Raw genomic sequence first — 15004 nt, 5'->3', positions numbered from 1 at the left:
TTGCGGCAAGCAATCCGGTATCTCGATTAATATTTTTGACAAGAATGAGAACCACGTGAAGAAAATCAACGCCATTCTCCCGATCATGGTACGTGTCATATCACTCTTCTCCCTTCTACATTCGTATCGTTTCGTTATGAATTTCACGTGTACCGTGTAAGTATGTATGTACTTGGCTGCTCTTTCCTGACATCATTCACGCCCCCTCCTAAACCACCTTTTTGCCACAAAATCTATTATCAAAACGCAACGATGTTTCCTTTTAATAAAAATTCATTCGTGTACCAGATCCGCGTATTTTTGCACGTATCTTTGTAACTGGTTGGATCACGTTTACCAAAAGTTGAAACTTTTCCGTAAATAGGTTTATTGGTTGTATTTATGATACTAAAAGTGAGGTTATTGTTACTTCGCGCCAATGAGCCTCATAAACACTTTTAACGTATTGCATAACTTTAAATCGTAATCGTTTCTTTTAACTCGTTATTATCGATAAAATCGCGAGTTTAAAGCGAACTATTTCCAAGTAGAATTTCTCTTAGATATGGAAAATAGGGAATATTCCGTCGTGGAAACGAACATTGCTTTAGAGTTTCGTCTCTATTAGCTTCTGCTGTTAGTTAGAAGAGTACGTGATAATTTAAGAGAATTAAATATAATATATATTTAGAACTTTGTATAAATACATGTAACTCGTATTCCAACGATATTAACGGGAATATTATTGTGTAAATTGGAAGAAAGATACCGTACACGCGTTGTTGGGATCGAAATATTGTTTTATTATATAACCTGTTTTCTTTTTTTCAATAGAAAACGCAACTAATCACATTTAAAAACGTTGTCTTGCGTTTCGTTCCAACAATGTTACGCAGTTTGTTTGCCATTTTTACTTCGTGCAAAACGTTTTTATGTGTGGAACGTGGATCCCTTGAATTTCTCGCCCTTTAACTTCCTCCGCGTATTTGTAGAGCACGTGTACTGTGTCCCCACCTCGTATCCTATAAGCGACCACGTGAACTTAACAAACACTGGCATTCGCATCGGCTGTGTATCCTGCAGGTGCACGAAATGGACCTGTTGCCGAAGCACATGTGTCATCGGTGCAGTTACAAGCTAGAGGAGTTTCACAAATTCTACATGGACTGTCTGAAGACAGACGCGGGTTTGAAGAATCAGTTATCATGGATGCGAAAGGAGGACTCGAAGGAGAGTGTCGGTGTGCCGATGGTGCACATAGAGAACATCAAGATCAAAGTAGAGCCACCGGATTACGACCTGTACGACGATAACGACTACATAAATTCGATGAGTTCGGTAACTTATCCGGTGAACAGTGTCCGATCCGATAATATTCCAGATCCTATAACGTATACTTCGTACGCACGTTGCGGTTGTTACTGTGATAAAGCGGACCAAAGTAATCAAACTGTACCTACGAACTATGGCAACGAAATATCGAGATGTAGTGGAATAAACGCCATGAGGCAGGACAACGATGGCCGCGCTAACGTATCGCCAGCTGTCCAGCAGGGGAATTTGTCGGCGCATCGAGCACTCAAGGAGCGATCGGATTTAGTTAAGCTTGTCAACGAGGTTAAAGATTCGCGAAGAACTACTTTTTCGAATTTCAGCCCATCGACGGATAAATCTAGTAGCGGGAAGAAAGAAACTTCGAAAGACGCGATAGTTCGTAATTTGAGGCCTAGAAAAGGTTCTGTAGATTACGCGGGAATTAGGAAAAAGCTTTCCACTTGCTCGTCATTGAACAATGAGAATGGGTCGACGATCGTGGAGACAAAATTCGACGTGTCGCAGATTAAGATAGAGAAATTCGATTTCGAAGGACGCGTCTTAAGACCGAGAAAAGGGACCATTGATTATAGAGAACCAATACGGAAATATTCTAGATCCGCGAATAAGAACCAAAGATCGCAAAGTGATCAACATGGAGCGGATAAGACGAAAGTTCGGAATATTGCCAGCAAATTAAAATTACCGTTGAAAAAGATGCCGAAACAAATGCGAAACAAAGTAAAGTCAGATATAAAGACGGAACAGCTGTCAGATCTCGAGGATCTGGTACTGGACGGATCGGTATCGGCCGCTATGTTATCCCTAACCGATGAGATTGATGCACTGCCTAACAGTTACAATGTAAACGTACGAAACGATAGAGTTAATTGCGATGTACGAGTAAACCGTGCGCAGCATACCGATAATTTTAGTATAGCAAATTGGAACCCATTGCGAAATCTATCCAAGGATAAATTCAAGTCGGGGAAAGTCGGTTTGCATCGGATCGGAGGGATAAATTATTCGACGAGATATTTGAGAAGTCAAGACGTTTGTCTGAGAAATGGTAAGATACGAAAAGCCGATAGCACGAATGTGTCGATTAAGAAATTGCGAAGAAGTTTTCGAAATTTTATGCACAGAAATAAAACATCTGGTAAAGCTTTAATGAAGGCAATCGGAGGTAGTGTCACAAGCAAAATGTCCGCCGCGATGAAAGTGCTAGATATCAAGCACTACTGCGACGAATGTAACACGAGTTTCGCTAACAAAGAATTATTCAAACTGCACGTGTGCTATGGACATTGATCATTTTACGAAATCGCCGGTAACGTGACATCGCGTAAATTTTTATTTTTTAAGCCTTGAGCAGTCAGTCGCGTTACTTGTATTCGTACCAATACGGCCATGATTACATAGATTTTGTTGATAATTAATCATACATACATACATACATACAAAGTATATGCATACCTTTTTTTTTTAATCTTCTAGGGAAGAACATGTACCTATGAAATTATTTTGAGCACACGCTATTGATACGTTAATATTGTAATACTATTTTTATGAGCGAAAATGTATACAGTATAAATAATGGTCGATTGTTGATAGGGGAAAAAGTAATGTAAGGCAATGTTGCGATGTACGCTTAAGAATTTATGTAGATAAAGGATTCACGGATCGCCTTCGTATTTTAAAATAAGATGATATATTATGTGTATATATGTATATCTTTTCATATAGAATATATCATATATGTATATCTTTTCATATAGAATATTATCATATATGATCGATATTTCATATAGAATATATATATATATATACACACACACACACACACACATATATATATTTTAACAGATATTAGATATTCATATACACGAAATTGTGATATATAGTTGAAAAGATGTTAGGTTTGTATTCATCTTGTATGTAATTAACTCATCTCTTTTTTTATTTCACGTCTTGCTCTTATAGTGTAATAAATGCCAGTTTTCGTAATCGTTAACATCGATCGAACGAATATGGACGAACGAATATGGACGAACGAACATAAACGAATATGTTATTTGCGTTACGATCGACAACGTGATACTGTTGGTACTGTTATGAAGAACGATGATTGTTGGATTTGCGCGGAATAATCGTGGATAATGTTTAACGCTTTCTACATTAAAAATGTTATTAAACTTTGATTCTATTATTCATTGTTATTGGATATTAAATGCACTCGTCACCCCTTTGTACAGAATTCTTTATTAAATAACAACTGTTCTCTACAACTGTCTAACAATTTTAACGATTAAAAAGTTGCAATCGTTGCACAACAATAAAAAAGAAATAAATTCTAAATAGAGAGCAGTAAAACGTATTTTCCTATTAATTGCTACCCTGTTATCTCCTTTAACTATTTATTTCATTGTATAATCGTTGCATATTTATCCTCTCTCTCTCTCTCTCTCTCTTTTTGACGTTTTGAAATTTAAAAAGTACTTTACGTTATTGGATAGGTGAGGTCGCTGCGAGACGACCATCGAGCGAGTTAAAATTATCAAACAAACAAAAAGTACGCCAAGTGTCAAACGACTTCGAAAAGATGATTTATTATTTGGATTACATTCTTCAGAGGTGTTATTAGTGAAAAATCCGAATGTCTTCGAACCCTCAAAAGTCCCCTCGCTATGAGGATGTAAGTGTTTAGAATACTTCTCTGTAGTTATGTTAACCTATTTTACTTTCCAAAAGACGTTTTACGGTTTAGTCGTTTTTGGATGATTTATCAGTAAATTCGTGCCAGTTAATGTAATATATTCAAACTAAGAGATTGAAATACGTCAAGTTTTGTGTCTACTTGCATTAATTAAGATCGTATGCATTTTTAATTCATCAACAGTTGATCTCGACCGAAGATGATACTCTGGGTACGTCCATTAGCCTTAGCGTAGGTGAAAATTCAATTAGAATAAAGGAAAAACCCAAGGTGGTTGTTAAAAGATCAGAGCCGGAAGATAAGCACGAAGAGGAGAAATGGTGGTTGAAGAAGCCAGATACTTGGCTGGATATTTCTCGTGCTGTTCCAATAGATGTGAAAACGAAGCAATCTCCATCCCCTTCACCGGATGTTAGTTCCTCGATGAAAGAATTTCTTGAAAAGGAGAAGATGTGCAAGGTAATTACGGTTATCGTATCGATCGTAGAATACATATTTAAGTAATCAATAGGATGTATTTATCTATAATTTGTTCCTTTATTCTGCATAGGCTATGCATAAGAGCGAAGTCGAGACCAAAGACAGGGATGATACTTTGTGCGACATTCTGGCTTCTGCTGCATTCGATAAATATCCCTCTGATTTTGAAAGTAAGTAAGAATTTTTGTACAAGTTTCTTGGCGCAGCTGAATTAGAATTTTCTTTGTTTCGTGCAGATGCAACCGACGAGGATATAGGTAGTATTTTAGAAGAAATGAGTAAGATAGCTGGGGCTCTTAGTCCCAATTCAGCTACGGATCGTTCAAAGTCTCGCCAAAACTCTGCCAAAAATCCTACAGAGGAGGAGAAATCGGTGGAAGAACTATTAGAGGAGGCTGAGAAACTCGTGAGAAAAAATAGTAATAGTCTATCTAAAAGCGGATCAAAATCTGATACTTTAGTACCTGAGAATATTCCGGAAGATATAGAAAGCTTTAGCAGGGTTAGACAATTAGAAGCTGATATATTTCAACTAATAGAGGAGGAGGTGCACAAAGAGACTGAGAAAATCAAAAAGAGTCCAAAGAATGAAAAGAAGAGAGACGGTAGTCCTGGATTTGAGGTTATATACGAAAATTTGAATGGTCTGAAAGCTCCGAAATCTTTAGAACTTCAGAGAAGAAAATTTGAGGAGCAGAAAGTAGAGGTGTCGAGCAGTTCTGATTTAGACGATCCTATCGAAAGACATTCCAAGTCGGAAGAATTAAAAAGTACAAGAAAACTGGAGTCGGATAAGGATAACTTGCAAAAAGAAATAACGGATGTAGATAAGGATTTTTTTGAAGATTTGCTGAGAAAGTCGAAGGAAAAAGCGGAGGGTGGTGGTATGTCGGGTAGTTCGAGTTTTGGACAGGAAGATTTTTCCCATTTTTTGAAACTCTTGCAAGGACAGTCTAATAAAAAGGAACAAGAATCAAAGCAGTGCAATTCAAAGCCTACAGACGGAAAATTATGTATTTTGGATGGGGAAACCACGAATGACAAAAGTCCTGAATTTCCCGAGAAGGAAATTTCCGATATATTGGAGAAGGAACTACCTCGGACAAATGAAATTATCGGAACGGACACGAGCGACCATAGTGGTGAACAAAAACAATCTGAGAACGTTAGTAATAGCGGTAAGAATGAATGTGAGGAAGTATCTGAGAGAACGGATCAAGTATCTCCTAGAAACGTAGCTGTGACAAAGGACGATAAAAAAGTGTTGAATTCTAAGGAAGAACTATATACCGTTGATCTGACACCGAGATTAGAATTATTCGCGGATGCAATCCCGAAGTTATTAGCCGAAAAGTCGACGGAAGATACAACGCAACAAAGCAAAGAACCCACAGACGAATCAAAAGCAGCCGTACATAAAACGATCTCAAGTTCCGAGATTAAATTTAACGTTAATGTTCCAAGTTGTGAACGTAGCAGTGTAGAACGCAAAGCCACTCATCCGTTTAGCGCGTCGAGTAATAAAACGCAAAAGAAAGAATTAAAGTTTTCCAAGTGTAAGAGTTACGACCAGATTTGTAAGCCATTGTCATTTAGAAGTTCTGTAGAAAATCTAAGAGCAAGCAAACCTTCGGATGCAGCGAAGAAACCTAGCAACACCTTGATCAGACGATCGCCAACGTTGAAGCCAAAATTGCAGCCTACGGTTAAACCGATCACGAAAATTCCGCCCAAGACCAAGGCCATAACTTTAAAGCCAAAGAAAAATTCCGTTAAGACTGGTTCCAATCTCACTTTGTCTTCCACGTACAAATCGTACCAAGCTACTAAATCGCCGGACAGTCAGGCAAAGACGATGGCCGGCGGTGACACGAAGCAACATGTAACAAAAACAAATTGGGAATTATTATGTCGCGAAGAAAGGCATAAGAACGGTCTTTTGAAACAGCAGCTGGAGTCAGAAGCGAAAATGCACAAGAATCAAATGGACAGTATGCGCGTATCGTTCGAGGAAGAACTGTTCGCGTTAAAGAAGCAGAACATGGTTCTAAAGGCGAAGGTAGACGAGCTTTCGTTAAACGAGAAACGTTCAGAATCACAGCCAAAGAAAGACACGAAGATCATGCTTCTGGAAAAGGAACTGGAGAGGCAAGAGGATTTAATTCGGGCTTATGAAACGGAAAACAAAAAGTTGATGCAAGGTACGAAGGAAATGCAAGAAGAAATGAAACAGCTGCAAAAGCAAAAGAGTACAGCATTAGAATCTGGTCAGATACAGGAACTTGCGGATAGAGTTAAGGATCTCGAGGAAGAGACTGTGAAACTGAATCTCGAAGTCTCCGAGCTGCGAGATAAGAACGCAGACTACGCCTTGAAAAACGAAGATCTGATTCAACAGAATAGTCTTTTGAACGACGAATTGGAGATGTTTAAGGAACAGTTGAGAACGAAGAATGACTTTATCACGGATCGATTACAAGCAATGACCACGGCAGAGCTGCAACTGAAGAAGCAAGTGGAGGACTTGACGGTAAAACTAAGCTCTAAAACGGAACAATTACGAATAGCGAAGCAAGAGTTCGACAAGATGCAACAAAACGTTCTGCCGTTGGAGAAAGAATTGTTAGAATTAAGAGTGAAGGAAGGTAATTTGCTGGAGAAACTGCAAATATCTAAGAGTCATGTGGAACGTGAGAAACAGTTAACACAGAAACTGAAGGACCAAGTGATTCTCGATAGTAAAAAGATCACGGACTTGAACAGACAAGTTCGTGAAATGGAGAGGATACTTAAGAGGAAGAATCCTGATTCGGTATCTGCTCTAATATTGACCGCGAATTCTGAACAGGAGAAGGTCGGCGCCGAGAAGGTTAAGCTGTTAGAAGATAGGATCGCGAGCCTGGAAAATGAAATTAAAGCGAAAGATGATTTAGCTCAAGAGAAAATGGTGGAATTCCAGAGGAAGTTCTCGGATATGAGGGAGAAGTATACTAGTCAAGTAATGGAATTGGACGGCAAACTGTTGGAGGCTAACGCGAAGAATCGTAAGATATGCAATGATATGTTTACGCAGACTGCATCGAAACCTGTAGAGAACAAGAGTGTGGAGACTATTAGGAAGGAGGAGAGGGCAGGCTCGTTCGACAAGGAAGATGCAGGGAAGAAAGACATTGTAAAATCTTCTGCGAAAGGTAGTTTGAAATGTCAGAATTCTAAAGAGGACGCTTATCTGATGGCCACGATACGTGGATTGAAACTGGAACTCGCGAACAAAGACAAAACGATTTCGAGGCTGACGAAAGAATTGCAAGATTTACAAAAGACGAACGCAAGACTGCAGAAGGAGAGAGAGAAGTTGTTGAACGATAGGAGATCCGTGAAGACTATGAACTTTGAGAGGAATCGCGGCATGGTATCGTCGGATTCCAAGTTGCTGACTTTGCGGTGTATCGAAGGGAACGATCAGAATTCGAACGTCTACCAAAATGGCCACGTGTCTGACACAAACGCTCAACGATTGTCCGCTTCCGTACAAAAGCTTTACGATCCGATGCAGTACACCGAGAACGGAGATAGTAATCTGGTGAAGAGATTGGCCGATGAGAATGATATTCTGAAAGAGGAACTAAGCAAGATGAACAAGGATTTCATGGCTTTGAAGAACAAACGGCTTCACGATCTGAATCTCTTGCAAGAGGAACATGAACGCGAGATGGCCTCTTTGTTGAAGGAGTATAGCGTGAAATTCGGAGATTCTAAAGTGGTAAAGTTACAGGTTCGTAGTATTACGTGCAGTGTTTATTTCGCTTTCTCGTTTATTTATTAGTAGAGTGCGAATATTTGTCGGTGGAAGATTCGCCTACCAAACATTAGAGGCATGTTCGTCGTGTGTATTTTTTAGCTTGCGATAAATGCGTAAAAGTCCGTAGTCTACCCGTTAGATCAGCATGATAAAGCGTTTGCACGTAGTACTCTTGTCACCTTTCTGCGACCAATCTGATCGATAAAAGCTCTCTGTTTCTGTTAACAGGGCCAGATAAATACTCAAGTGGCTGTGATATCTCACTTGAAGCAGCAAATCGAGAAGCTTAGAGACTACAAGGAACAGGTGATTGTTCTGCAGGCTGAACGGCAGCATTTGGAGACTAAAGTGAAAACGTTGAATGAAAAAGTGAAGTACTTATCAACACCGGTATGTAATAAGAGATAGGCGTTGCACAGCATTCGTTTTATGCATCTCTTTGCAATCTAATCCCTCTGCACCCTCTGTTTCAGAGTACAGAACAGCTGCAGCTGTTGCAGGATAAGATAACGATTCTCCAACAACGACACGAAAGCCGCGAGATGACGTTGCAGAGTTTAGTGCGCGATTTGCTAAGAAATAGAACCCAGTGCAAAGACTGTAAAAACGAGAAGGGTAAAAATCGACAATTGTGCTATTTCCGACAAGAGCTTGACCATATTCTTGGAATGCTTCAAGAGATCGCCAATGTTCATTGATTCTAGATGAACTAGATTAGATACGCGCGTAAAGTGGTGCTGATGAAATATCGAGAAATCGACGGATTGCAATTTCTCGATTCGATATCGGGCATTGTGATAATTCGCATGTTCGTATCTGTACTGAAACGAATCATAGGTATCTGTTAGGAGAAGCTATCACGTTGTTAGGCACTTTATACATATGTGAGCGAAAGTACAGCCAAAAAGGTTTGGTCGGTGCTTTTTTTTATCGACCTTGCCAGGAACGCGACACGATCAGTTGTTCGTGATCGCGTCTGCAATATATTTAGTTATTCTTGCGTCACAAGATACGGATATTTAGTGAAATCATATCGATCCTGGGGAAGCTCGCGCGTAATGATCGACTGCGATCACTGCCAAAGTTAGAGGAAGGAAGGAAGGAAGGAAGGAAGGAAGGAAGGAAGGAAGGAAGGAAGGAAGGAAGAAAGAGAGACCGACAAATAACGAAGTTACAGTTTTATCGTAACTTCTCGTCGACGTTCCTTCTTGCCATTGTGCGTGTATTACGCATGGACAACGTCCACAGTCGGAGTAATAAAACTAATAGTGAAATATCAAATGAGAACATAGAGATATTTTGATCTATATTTACTAAAAGCAGACTTTTTATTTATCTAATAACGTAGGTAGTAACGATTGTCGAGGAAAGAAAAGAACCTGTGACTGCTTCCAATTGGGAACTAGCTTTAGCCTTCTACTTGTCGTCGTTCTGGAATTCCAATAGATAGACCATATAAACATAGGGGAAACGTCTTGGGAAAACAAGAGATCTCTTCCAAAGTCGCATAGAAGTTAATTTTTTACACGAGGCTTTTTCAGGATATGCCAAGCGTCGTATTGAATCGTTCGAATAATTGTATTTATTTCCTATTTATATTTACACTCGTTCTTCGCCATCAACGAATCCATCTATAATCGAGTCGTCCACTTGTATAGTACGTATATTTATATACACTTTAGAAATATTCATTAAACGTTTTAGCAATCACAGTTGACACTCTATGCTCTCGCGACTAACTAAGCACACGCATATCGCACAAATTCGACGTGTCCTAGACGTAACGATGTTAAACGACTTTGTTACAGGATGATCGTAGAATACAATTGTTTGCTTTTGTCTGTTTTGTACCTGTTTTTATCAAATTGTTATAATTACACTGAGTACTACGGTTACTTCTTCAAGACTGGATATTAATGTGAAATATAATGTGAAAATCACTGAATTTTTTTATAATTACTTCTAAGCCGTAATGTACAAACCATGAGATTATGACTTTAATAAATCACTTCTCTTCTCTTTGACTTTTCTCTACTTGATATTTTTACTTTTTAATTTAACATTTTGTGTAGTACGATGTATGCATGTGCTACTGTACGGTATGTGTGCGATGTGCGATGGGAGAGCCGTTTCAGGAAAATATTCATAGCGAGTACACGATGTTTGACTTTCATTTGAACAGTTTATTCAGATAAAATATATCTTTTTAAATACATGCGACAAATTTCTGTCTCTACGCAGGTTACTTTTATCAGCTGTACACCAATATACAGTTTTTTCGTTGAGTACATAGCAAGTAGATGGTATAGTATAGTGGAAGGAAAAATTACACTAGAACAATGACTAAAAGCAGGTCTTGGAAGTAGCGGATCGTTGTTTTTCCTTAGGACAAGAGTCTACCATATAGTAAATTGCGGTCCCTGTCTCACCAAGTTTCTGCAACAAACGGTCGTATTCTATTAATATCATTAATATATATTTCTGTTTTAATTAGGCTACCGATACAAACGATACAGATACGGTATTTGCTTACCTAACGAAAGAGCGTTTCCCGTAGAAAATGGATAATCCGTACATCGTACAAAGTCCAATTGTGAGTGCCTGACGGATAATTTCAAATGTAAATGTGTAATTCACGGAGTTTCGTTGTTTTAGGAAGTCCGTGGCGCCTAAAATCTTCATCCTGGGCATGAAATCATTGCCGCGTGCTTGACTTTTCTCTCGTACCGTTAAGGAACGTGTATTGGCGGGGATCCTGGAAATCCGTTGTTGAGATCGGTCTCTTCTTCGAACAACGGTTGAATCTTGGATCGATTGGCTTCGAGAACGAGAATCTCTATCCGCAGAGCGAATATCCCTTTCCACGGAGCGAGATCGTCCGATATCGTTTATAGATCTATCTGGAGAAATTGCCAGGGCTTTGTCAGCAAATGTTTGTCCCTTCTGGCTAGAGCGAATGTCATTTCCAAGACGAGCAAGCATAGTGCCGGTTTCTTGAGATCTATCGGTGTCGAGCGTCTGTCGTACCGAGCGTCTCGAGTTCAAGTCTCGCCGATCGATTCTCTGCCCTGTGAGACCACGTTCCACGAGTCGACGATCGGCTCTTTGTTTCATAAGTCGACGATCAGTTCCGGTTTCAACGCGGGTTCGAGATGCCATGGACGTGGATCGCCTCTCTACGGCCAGTCGTCGTCGATCAGCCCTTTGTTCAATGAGTCGTGCGTCGGTTCTTCGTTCCATAAGTTGACGATCAGCTCTAGCTTCTTCGCGGTTTTGGGATTCGATAGACGCGGATCGCTTTTCCCTGTGTCGTCGATCGGTGGTTCTGGCTTCTGTGCGGAATCGAGATTCGACGGGTGTGGATCGCCTTTCCACGACGAGTCGGTCAGCCCTTTGTTCCATAAGTTGACGATCAGCTCTAGCTTCTTCACGGTTCTGGAATTCGATAGACGCGGATCGTCTTTCCCTGTGTCGTTGATCGGTGATTCTGGATTCTTTGCGGAATCGAGATTCAACGGGTGTGGATCGCCTTTCCACGACGAGTCGATCAGTCCTTTGTTCCGTGAGATATCGGTTAGTTCTTCGTTGCAATTTTTGTCGATCAGCTCTAGCTAATTCACGATTTTGAGATTCGATAGAAGCGGATCGCCTTTCCCTGTGTCGTTGATCGATGGTTCTGGCTTCTTTACGGAATCGAGATTCAACGGATGTGGATCGCCTTTCCACGACGAGTCGGTTAGTTCCTCGTTCCATAATTTGACGATCAGCTCTAGCTTCTTCGCGGTTTTCGGATTCGATAGACGCGGATCGCTTTTCCCTGTGTCGTCGATCGGTGGTTCTGGCTTCTGTGCGGAATCGAGATTCGACGGGCGTGGATCGCCTTTCCACGACGAGTCGGTCAACTCTTTGTTCCATGAGACGTCGGTTGGTTTCTCGTTCCATAAGTTGACGATCAGTTCTAGCTCCTTCACGATTTTGAGATTCGATAGACGCGGATCGCCTTTCCCTGTGTCGTCGATCGATGGTTCTGGCTTCTGTGCGGAATCGAGATTCAACGGGTGTGGATCGCCTTTCCACGACGAGTCGATCAGTCCTTTGTTCCGTGAGATATCGGTTAGTTCTTCGTTGCAATTTTTGTCGATCGGCTCTAGCTAATTCACGATTTTGAGATTCGATAGAAGCGGATCGCCTTTCCCTGTGTCGTTGATCGATGGTTCTGGCTTCTTTGCGGAATCGAGATTCAACGGATGTGGATCGCCTTTCCACGACGAGTCGGTTAGTTCCTCGTTCCATAATTTGACGATCAGCTCTAGCTTCTTCGCGGTTTTCGGATTCGATAGACGCGGATCGCTTTTCCCTGTGTCGTCGATCGGTGGTTCTGGCTTCTTTGCGGAATCGAGATTCGACGGGTGTGGATCGCCTTTCCACGACGAGTCGGTCAGCCCTTTGTTCCATAAGTTGACGATCAGCTCTAGCTTCTTCGCGGTTCTGGGATTCGATAGACGCGGATCGTCTTTCCCTGTGTCGTTGATCGGTGATTCTGGCTTCTTTGCGGATTCGAGATTCGACGGATGTGGATCGCCTTTCCACGACCAGTCGGTCAACTCTTTGTTCCATGAGACGTCTGTCGGTTCTTCGTTCCATGAGTCGACGTTCAGCTGTTCGGTCTGCGAGACGACGGTGAACCCTTTCTTCGCTAAGTCTACGATCTACACGTTCCACGAGTCTGGGATCGGCTCTACCTTCTACACGGTTTTCAGATTCGACGGACGCAGATCGCCTTTCTGAGTTTCTTCTAGAATCCACGAATGACCGACGTTCTGATCTTCGATCGTTGGACAAAGCCCTAACTCGTCGTTCCTTTAAGTAATTGCTGGTAATTTCAGATGCCCTGACAGGCGAAGATTCGCGTCGTTCGCGAGCCAAGTTCAGTCTGTTGTTTCTCTCTCGATCGAAATTGTCCACGGAACGTCTTAACGACGTAACGAAAGAACGTCGTCGTTCGTTTGTCCCCGCATTCGCACGACCATCCGATCGACTAACACTTTGTCGTTCGTCGGTCGTTTCGCGTTGTTCCATTCTGGTAAAAAATCTGCGATCTCGATGCAGTCTAGAGTCGCGTCTGATCGTCGTTTGGATACGATTTCGTCTATCCACGTTCCTCGGAGATGGTTGGTTCCTTTCTCGATGGGAATCGGCGGTAAAAGTCAGTCGTTCCATAGAGCGTACAAGGTTTTCACGTTCTTGGGAATCGATTACTCGCCTATTTACTCGACGACGCCTATCGGTGTCGGTAGACCTTTCGAGCAATCTTCGTTCAGCAAGATCCTGCGTAGTTCTGGAGTTGAGCGATCGAGCGATCTGCGGTCGGCTTGCAGAATCAGATACGCGTTTTGTACGATCTTGGATTCTATGTCTCGGTTCCACGGTACGTCTAGAATCGTATTCGATATTGCTTCTCTGCCTGCCCTGTCTCTCCATTGTTCTCGCAAAGTCAGCTCGAGATTGAGACCGTATCCTGGAGGCACGATCCAAGCTTCGAGATCGGGACACTCTGAGATCGGTTGGTACGAGGGAAATTCCGTAGTCTCTAGTTTGTTTGGTCGTCTTCGAAATCCTGGTCTGGTTTTGCTCGAAATTCGAGCAAGAAGGCATCTTGGTGAAAAGGCTCGAGTTCGGGCAGGCATCCACTCTGCGAGGAAAACGACAGATTTGGCGCAGTGTGTTTTACGATTCCAATAAGTTAGATGCTACGATCTACGATCGAAAATCGTAACAGACCGAATTCCAAGTTCTAAGATTCGAATAAACTAAATTCGAAATTTCTAATAAATCAAATTGCAAATCTAACAAGGTAAAAATCGAATGAGCTAACTTTTAAGACTCTAATACGATAAATCGTAGATTTTTCAAAAATTCTAGTAAGCGAAACGTTACTCGTGAGGAGCTTGATGTTTTAATTCGGGTCCCGCCAGGCTTCCTGCTCGGCCCTCCTTATCCCTGGAGACGAGACCTAGCGTCAGACAGGCGAGGGATACCACCAGAAGGCCGACATACTGCCAAGCTCGTACCGGTAATGCAACGTACCTCGTACGCCGCATTCTTAACGTCGAAAGAAATTTTTCAACTTTAAAGAGGTTTCGAACGCTTATACTCGCGATTCCATCTACATCCTACTTACTTGACTCTCGTTTTCGTAGTAGCCGGTTTGTACTGCTGGTTCGTACGAACTTTTCGTTTGGAGTGGCCAGCGAAGTGTTCCTCGGAGGACTCCTCGTATTCTTCCTTAGGGAGCTCCGGAGAGCTACTGATGTCCTGTGCCCCGAGGAGCCGAGCTTTTATACTCGCAGAAATCCGCCACAATTCGATATCGGGGCAATTCAATGCTTATCAGCACCGACCACATGGGACCTCGTGGGACATGGGTATCCCGATAGGTGAAAATCACCGTGAATGAAATCGGGTCGAGAACTATTGCAGACGCCTCCGTAATTGGTTAACCATCTAGAAAATTGCGAGCCCGGACACCTGCGTGGTAGCTGATATATCGGTTACCCGGTTGCCTTGTGGCTGAGCTTCAAAGCAGTCGCTACATCGATCACCAACAGTTTGAACCTCTCTTTACTCCGGCGAAATGTAGCCGGACTAAGCGACAGGGGATGTTCGACAGCTTGGAAATTTCGAAAAATTTCGATTTCTGCATCAACTACGTT

The 15004-nt window shown here is 41.7% G+C and overlaps 2 protein-coding genes across 5 annotated transcripts; one reads left to right on the top strand and one right to left on the bottom strand.

Annotated features, from left to right (window-relative positions):
- Positions 1–5: 5 nt before the first annotated feature.
- On the top strand, positions 6–10515 carry LOC117155167 (uncharacterized). Of its 3 annotated transcripts, XR_013059715.1 has the most exons (8): positions 6–88; positions 3810–3988; positions 4193–4468; positions 4560–4659; positions 4726–8264; positions 8520–8681; positions 8765–9544; positions 9640–10515. XR_013059715.1 is itself a non-coding variant. In XM_033330835.2 (7 exons), the coding sequence occupies exons 2-7, from the start codon at positions 3950–3952 to the stop codon at positions 8987–8989; spliced, it is 4329 nt and encodes a 1442-aa protein (XP_033186726.2). In that variant the 5' UTR covers positions 6–88; positions 3810–3949; the 3' UTR covers positions 8990–10515. The 3 variants fall into 3 exon arrangements, 2 of the variants coding, with proteins under 2 accessions (XP_033186726.2, XP_033186725.2); XM_033330835.2 differs by having other exon boundaries at positions 4726–8252; positions 8765–10515; XM_033330834.2 differs by having other exon boundaries at positions 8765–10515.
- Positions 10460–14628, bottom strand: LOC117155168 (uncharacterized). Of its 2 annotated transcripts, none has more exons than XM_076623305.1 (4): positions 14473–14628; positions 14229–14393; positions 10825–13983; positions 10460–10747 (listed from the first exon to the last, which is right to left on the bottom strand). In XM_076623305.1, the coding sequence occupies exons 2-4, from the start codon at positions 14390–14392 to the stop codon at positions 10717–10719; spliced, it is 3354 nt and encodes a 1117-aa protein (XP_076479420.1). In that variant the 5' UTR covers position 14393; positions 14473–14628; the 3' UTR covers positions 10460–10716. The 2 variants fall into 2 exon arrangements, with proteins under 2 accessions (XP_076479420.1, XP_076479419.1); XM_076623304.1 differs by having other exon boundaries at positions 10460–10727; positions 14473–14626.
- Positions 14629–15004: the final 376 nt, after the last annotated feature.

Source organism: Bombus vancouverensis, chromosome 12 (genome assembly GCF_051014615.1).
Source record: "Bombus vancouverensis nearcticus chromosome 12, iyBomVanc1_principal, whole genome shotgun sequence".
In the NCBI taxonomy this organism is placed as follows: Eukaryota; Metazoa; Arthropoda; class Insecta; order Hymenoptera; family Apidae; genus Bombus; species Bombus vancouverensis.
This window is presented reverse-complemented; position numbering and strand designations above follow the sequence as displayed.

Bases quoted from the DNA above. Each gene is read 5' to 3' on its own strand.
- LOC117155168 (XM_076623304.1), bottom strand. From the start codon at position 14,392: ATGCGGCGTACGAGGTACGTTGCATTACCGGTACGAGCTTGGCAGTAT. The intron at 13,984-14,228 runs GTAACGTTTCGC...TTTTCCTCGCAG, and splicing joins AAACATCAAGCTCCTCACGA to AGTGGATGCCTGCCCGAACT. The intron at 10,728-10,824 runs GTAAGCAAATAC...CGTTTGTTGCAG, and splicing joins GGGAAACGCTCTTTCGTTAG to AAACTTGGTGAGACAGGGAC.
- LOC117155167 (XM_033330834.2), top strand. From the start codon at position 3,950: ATGTCTTCGAACCCTCAAAAGTCCCCTCGCTATGAGGAT. The intron at 4,660-4,725 runs GTAAGTAAGAAT...TGTTTCGTGCAG, and splicing joins ATATCCCTCTGATTTTGAAA to ATGCAACCGACGAGGATATA. The intron at 8,265-8,519 runs GTTCGTAGTATT...TTCTGTTAACAG, and splicing joins CTAAAGTGGTAAAGTTACAG to GGCCAGATAAATACTCAAGT.